Raw genomic sequence first — 7,500 nt, forward strand, 5'->3', positions numbered from 1 at the left:
GCGAAATTATGGAAAAGTCTTTTCGAAATTTAAAATTTCTCTATTTTGATTTATCAGAAAAAAATATTCTAATCCTTATATAGAAGATATAGGATTATATATTGTTTGATTGATATTATTAATTTATCATCATTAAGGAAATGTAGGAAATGTATTATCAAAATGATAGATTTAGACTCTGCCACTCTTTCGCCAAAATATCAAATGATATTTTAATCTTATATATCCCCATTCTAAATATTCAGATATACATAGTATCTTATGAACAATGAGAGAGAGAGAGAGAGAGAGAGAGAGAGAGAGAGAGAGAGAGAGAGAAAACACAACCATTTGTCTTGTACATATGTCAGAATAATATGAAATACAATTGACGATCACTAGGAGGGACTGTACATATATTATATCCGATCTTGGCAACGCCAAGTCGATCTGAATAAATCACTCAGTGGTCAGTTTCACTTTGGACTCACGACAGAAACAACACCTGTGTATTGTCCTCATCAATATTCGCATTAGCTCATTTTGCTTTCGTCTGTATCGTGCTGCAATATAACAGTTTTGTCTATTGCCATTCTTTCATTACTTTCACTTCTTACCAGTATTTGTTTGATGCACCATTCATGATACTAAGTCGTATTTATAACTTTCATTACCTCTTGAGATACCATCGAGTAAGTCACTGTCTAAAGCACTTTCAGTCTTAAGAGATTCTTCAAGTCGAAGCACACACTATAAGTCTCGTCTGGGAGCCTGAGCTTCAACCAAATTGTTCTAGAACGCCTGTGGCCGGAGCTCACATGAGAAACTTGCCGTCATCTGAAGGACCTATGCAGGGGACTTTCTCTTGTGAGATGGTCAGATCACGATTAATAAGACATTTCTATAGATTGAGACCCTCTGCTCTTTATAGCTAGCCAACCTTCCGAAAGAGGATTATTCTAATTTGAAGACGTCGAAGCTCGTGTTGATAAACGTCAAGTCTCGAAGACACTGAAAAAGTTGAGACTCCAGTGAAGAGACTGTGGCCTCTGCTTCTGTCCAGTATCCTAATGGCTCTAGATTGTGTCACCCCACATAGCTCCAGTGATTCCGCAAAGACTGCTTAATGGCCAGACCACCTTTCTGTCCTGTTTCCATTTCTTCGTGCTTCTATGTTCAGTATCCTCATGGCTCTAGTCTGCGTCACCCCTAGATAGCTCCAGTGGTTCCGCGAAGACTGCTTAATGGCCACACCACCTTACGGTCCTGATTCATATTCATCGTGCTTCTTTGTTCAGTTTCCTCGTGGCTCAAGGCTATGTCCCCTTACACAGCTCCAGTGATTCCGTGAAGACTGCCTAACGACCAGACCACATTTGGGTCCTGATTCCTCATGCTTCTCTGTTAAGTAACCTCCCGGCTAGGGCTTCGGCTGCCCAAGGGACATGGCCCCGTTGATTCTATTATTTCCTCCACCTTCAGGATGCTATGAATGGTTCCCAAGGATGCGTTGGAACTCGTCTCTGTAAGGAGAGTAGCAACGCAGAAGGCGGGCGCTGTACTAGTGAGGCAGCGACGGGATGGGTATTCGAGGGAAGTCTTTGTTCTTCAGGAGGGCAGCGACGCTGACCGAGGCTTCCAGGAGGGCCTTGCCGGAGGATATGACCTTCGTGCACTCGACGTCCCTCTTCAGCTCTTCCATGTCCCGTTTAAGTTTCGCTCTTCTGTTCTGGAACCAAGTGATTACCTGCAGGAGAAAAAGGGACAATGTTGTTAGGATAACAGTTTATTTCTCAAATAACAAAGTACCCCACAATTCTTCTCTCCCTGCAAATACTCCATTACTACCCCAGCTACCTAAAATTATCCCCCACCCGCCGAAAATAATATTCACAGGTTCCATACCCCCAAAAGAGTAATTAAGAGTATTATTTGACTTGGCATGGTGCAGCCTGGGGCAAGGGAGGCTCTAGGGCTTCCTCTACCTTTGATCAGCCGCCAAGTGAATGAAAATAATTTATATACAGCAAACAATAACAACATATTCCTTAGCAAAATATTCCCAAACAGAGGTGTCACTTTTAAAAGCACTTGCAGAAATCTACCAAGACAGATTGGAAAAAAGGTTAAAAATATATTATTCTTAAATGGACTTCCAGGAATCTACCAAGATAAATAAAAAATAAAATAAAGATGTGACTTTTTAAAAGCACTTTCATAAAAGACACTTCTTTGGAAGCTCTTCCAGAAATCCATCAAGACAAATTGAAAAAAGGTTACAAAAATGTCGCTTTTTAAAAGCTCTTCCAGAAATCTACCAAGACAACAGGAAAAAAGTTGCAAAAATGTCGCTATTTAAAAGCTCTTCCAGAAATCTACCAAGACAAATTGAAAAAAAAAAATTGCAAAAATTTCCCTTTTTAAAAGCACTTAGAGAAATCTACCAAGACAAATTGAAAAAAGTTGCAAACATTTCATTATTAAAAGCATTTCCAAAAATCTAGCAATACAATTGAAAAAAAAAAGCCTCCAAACTTGAATTAATAGACATTTCTAGAGTATTAAAAAAGGTAAACTGCCTGTAAGAGAGGCGTAGACCACACCCCTCAGTCACCCCTCAGTAAGTCTTAAAGATCCAATTACATCTCCACTGGAGTCCCACCTCCCCTCTAACGACCAATTAGAGACATTACCTCAAACCCGAAAGCTAGAGTTAAGTTTGTAAATCCTGTGATTATGGGAATGCTTTATGGGAGACATTATGGGTATTTTTATGGGGATTCATCAGGCCCCATGAAAAAAAGATTTTTTTTTTTGCCCCGTGCAGAACAATCACGTTTAGGTCTTGTATCGTTTCAATAATTGCGCAGTTGAAGACCGCAGTTTGCGCGATCCGGGAAATTTGCGCGTTCCGGGAAATAGATGCGCGCGTCATTTTCTCTCTTTTCGTAGATTTTGATTTAAATTTAATTGAAGGTGGATAGAAAATTAACAATTGAAACGATGGAATTTGAGGAATTAATGTTTTTATATTTAGAAAATTTGGATAGAAAATTGATAGGAAATTAACAATTGAAACGATGGAATTTGAGGAATTCATATTTTTATATTTACTTTGAAAATTTGGATAGGAAATTAATAGAAAATTAACAATTGAAACGATGGAATTTGAGGAATTAATGTTTTTATATTTACTTTGTAAATTTGGATAGAAATTTTATAGAAAATTAACACATGAAACGATGGAATTTGAGGAATTCATATTTTTATATTTACATTGAAAATTTGGATAGAATATTGATAGAAAATTAACAATTGAAACGATGGAATTTGAGGAATTAATGTTTTTATATTTACATTGAAAATTTGGATAGAATATTGATAGAAAATTAACAATTGAAACGATGGAATTTAAGGAATTAATGTTTTTATATATACTTTGAAAATTTTGATAGAAATTTTATAGAAAATTAACAATTGAAACGATGGAATTTGAGGAATTCATATTTTTATATTTACTTTGAAAATTTGGATAGAAAATTTATAGAAAATTAACAATTGAAACGATGGAATTTGAGGAATTTATATTTTTATATTTACTTTGAAAATTTGGATAGAAATTTTATAGAAAATTAACAATTGAAACGATGGAATTTGAGGAATTCATATTTTTATATTTACATTGAAAATTTGGATAGAAATTTTATAGAAAATTAACAATTGAAACGATGGAATTTGAGGAATTAATGTTTTTATATTTACTTTGAAAATTTGGATAGAAAATTTATAGAAAATTAACAATTGAAACGATGGAATTTGAGGAATTCATATATATTTACTTTGAAAATTTGGATACAAAATTGATAGAATATTAACAATTGAAACGATGGATTTTGAGGAATTCATATATATTTACTTTGAAAATTTGGATACAAAATTTATAGAAAATTAACAATTGAAACGATGGAATTTGAGGAATTAATATTTTTATATTTACTTTGAAAATTTGCATAGAAAATTGATAGAAAATTAACAATTGAAACGATGGAATTTGAGGAATTCATATATATTTACTTTGAAAATTTGGATAGAAATTTTATAGAAAATTAACAATTGAAACGATGGAATTTGAGGAATTCATATTTTTATATATACGTTGAAAATTTGGATACAAAATTTATAGAAAATTAACAATTGAAACGATGGAATTTGAGGAATTAATGTTTTTATATTTACATTGAAAATTTGGATAGAATATTGATAGAAAATTAACAATTGAAACGATGGAATTTGAGGAATTAATGTTTTTATATTTACATTGAAAATTTGGATAGAATATTGATAGAAAATTAACAATTGAAACGATGGAATTTAAGGAATTAATGTTTTTATATATACTTTGAAAATTTTGATAGAAATTTTATAGAAAATTAACAATTGAAACGATGGAATTTGAGGAATTCATATTTTTATATTTACTTTGAAAATTTGGATAGAAAATTTATAGAAAATTAACAATTGAAACGATGGAATTTGAGGAATTCATATTTTTATATTTACTTTGAAAATTTGGATAGAATATTGATGGAAAATTAACAATTGAAACGATGGAATTTGATGAATTAATGTTTTTATATTTACATTGAAAATTTGGATAGAATATTGATAGAAAATTAACAATTGAAACGATGGAATTTAAGGAATTAATGTTTTTATATATACTTTGAAAATTTTGATAGAAATTTTATAGAAAATTAACAATTGAAACGATGGAATTTGAGGAATTCATATTTTTATATTTACTTTGAAAATTTGGATAGAAAATTTATAGAAAATTAACAATTGAAACGATGGAATTTGAGGAATTCATATTTTTATATTTACTTTGAAAATTTGGATAGAAAATTGATAGAAAATTAACAATTGAAACGATGGAATTTGAGGAATTCATATATATTTACTTTGAAAATTTGGATAGAAAATTGATAGAAAATTAACAATTGAAACGATGGAATTTGAGGAATTCATATTTTTATATTTACTTTGAAAATTTGGATAGAATATTGATGGAAAATTAACAATTGAAACGATGGAATTTGATGAATTAATGTTTTTATATTTACATTGAAAATTTGGATAGAATATTGATAGAAAATTAACAATTGAAACGATGGAATTTAAGGAATTAATGTTTTTATATATACTTTGAAAATTTGGATAGAAATTTTATAGAAAATTAACAATTGAAACGATGGAATTTGAGGAATTCATATTTTTATATATACGTTGAAAATTTGGATACAAAATTTATAGAAAATTAACAATTGAAACGATGGAATTTGAGGAATTAATGTTTTTATATTTACATTGAAAATTTGGATAGAATATTGATAGAAAATTAACAATTGAAACGATGGAATTTAAGGAATTAATGTTTTTATATATACTTTGAAAATTTGGATAGAAATTTTATAGAAAATTAACAATTGAAACGATGGAATTTGAGGAATTCATATTTTTATATATACGTTGAAAATTTGGATACAAAATTTATAGAAAATTAACAATTGAAACGATGGAATTTGAGGAATTAATGTTTTTATATTTACATTGAAAATTTGGATAGAATATTGATAGAAAATTAACAATTGAAACGATGGAATTTGAGGAATTAATGTTTTTATATTTACATTGAAAATTTGGATAGAATATTGATAGAAAATTAACAATTGAAACGATGGAATTTAAGGAATTAATGTTTTTATATATACTTTGAAAATTTTGATAGAAATTTTATAGAAAATTAACAATTGAAACGATGGAATTTGAGGAATTCATATTTTTATATTTACTTTGAAAATTTGGATAGAAAATTTATAGAAAATTAACAATTGAAACGATGGAATTTGAGGAATTCATATTTTTATATTTACTTTGAAAATTTGGATAGAAAATTGATAGAAAATTAACAATTGAAACGATGGAATTTGAGGAATTCATATATATTTACTTTGAAAATTTGGATAGAAAATTGATAGAAAATTAACAATTGAAACGATGGAATTTGAGGAATTCATATTTTTATATTTACTTTGAAAATTTGGATAGAATATTGATGGAAAATTAACAATTGAAACGATGGAATTTGATGAATTAATGTTTTTATATTTACATTGAAAATTTGGATAGAATATTGATAGAAAATTAACAATTGAAACGATGGAATTTAAGGAATTAATGTTTTTATATATACTTTGAAAATTTGGATAGAAATTTTATAGAAAATTAACAATTGAAACGATGGAATTTTAGGAATCAATATTTTTATATTTATTTTGAAAATTTGGATAGAAAATTGATAGAAAATTAACAATTGAAACGATGGAATTTCAGGAATCAATATTTTTATATTTATTTTGAAAATTTGGATAGAAAATTAATAGAAAATTAACAGTTGAAACGATGGAATTTGAGGAATTAATGTTTTTATATTTTGAAAATTTGGATAGAAAATTGATAGGAAAGTAACAATTGAAACGATGGAATTTGAGGAATTAATGTTTTTATATTTACTTTGAAAATTTGGATAGAAATTTTATAGAAAATTAACAATTGAAACGATGGAATCTGAGGAATTCATATTTTTATATATACTTTGAAAATTTGGATAAAAAATTTATAGAAAATTAACATTTGAAACGATGGAATTTGAGGAATTAATGTTTTTATATTTACGTTGAAAATTTGTATAGAAAATTTATAAAAAATTAACACGTGAAACTAAGGAATTTAAGGAATAAATGTTAAAGATAATTCTGTCATAAATTGAATTAAAAGTTGATTTGCGACATTATTATATCAGCGGAAGAGAATCAATATTTTTTTTTTTTAATTATGCCATTAATATATAGTTGCAATACAATATAGGTTGATGCTAATAATGAGAATACAGAAGTCGGTGATAATATTGGTAATAATATTGTTATCGATAATTAGTTGTTAAGATGATGATAATAATGATAATAATATTAATGATAATAATAGTAATAATAATAATAAATTTTGAAGATAAGAATTATGCTAATGGTATTAATAAGGACTTATTATTATTATTATTATTATTATTATTATTATTATTATTATTATTATTGTTGTTGTTATATAATTATTGTTATTTTTTCATTATAATTATTATTATTAACAACAAAAACAAACACTGACAAAAGCTAATCTAAGTCCACAATATCACAAACACCTCTTTAATATTCAAATAGACTATTTTTAACATTTTTAACATTTAACAATCAAAAACAAACAAGCTATCACCACAACCCTTAGCACAACCACACTAAACATGTATTATTAATCAAAGCCACAAATCACTAATTAATAACTAATATCTAACACTTTAAAAAAAGGCCGCGTTCATAAGGCCCTAAAACTTGCATCACTAATCAAAGCCACAAATCACTAATTAATAACTAATATCTAACACTTTAGAAAAAGGCCACGTTCAAAAGG

The 7,500-nt window shown here is 28.3% G+C and overlaps 1 protein-coding gene across 1 annotated transcript in view; it reads right to left on the reverse strand.

The window, feature by feature from the left end:
• Positions 1 to 7,500, reverse strand: part of LOC137626658 (barH-like 2 homeobox protein) — a 54,342-nt gene that overhangs the window by 196 nt on the left and 46,646 nt on the right. Inside the window, exon 3 of the mRNA XM_068357672.1 lies at positions 1 to 1,726. This exon is cut by the window's left edge and continues 196 nt beyond it. Within this exon, the coding sequence (XP_068213773.1) occupies positions 1,541 to 1,726 (186 nt within the window). The 3' untranslated portion in view covers positions 1 to 1,540. The remainder of the gene's footprint in view (positions 1,727 to 7,500) is intronic.

This window comes from Palaemon carinicauda, chromosome 34, assembly GCF_036898095.1.
Source record: "Palaemon carinicauda isolate YSFRI2023 chromosome 34, ASM3689809v2, whole genome shotgun sequence".
Taxonomy (NCBI): Eukaryota; Metazoa; Arthropoda; class Malacostraca; order Decapoda; family Palaemonidae; genus Palaemon; species Palaemon carinicauda.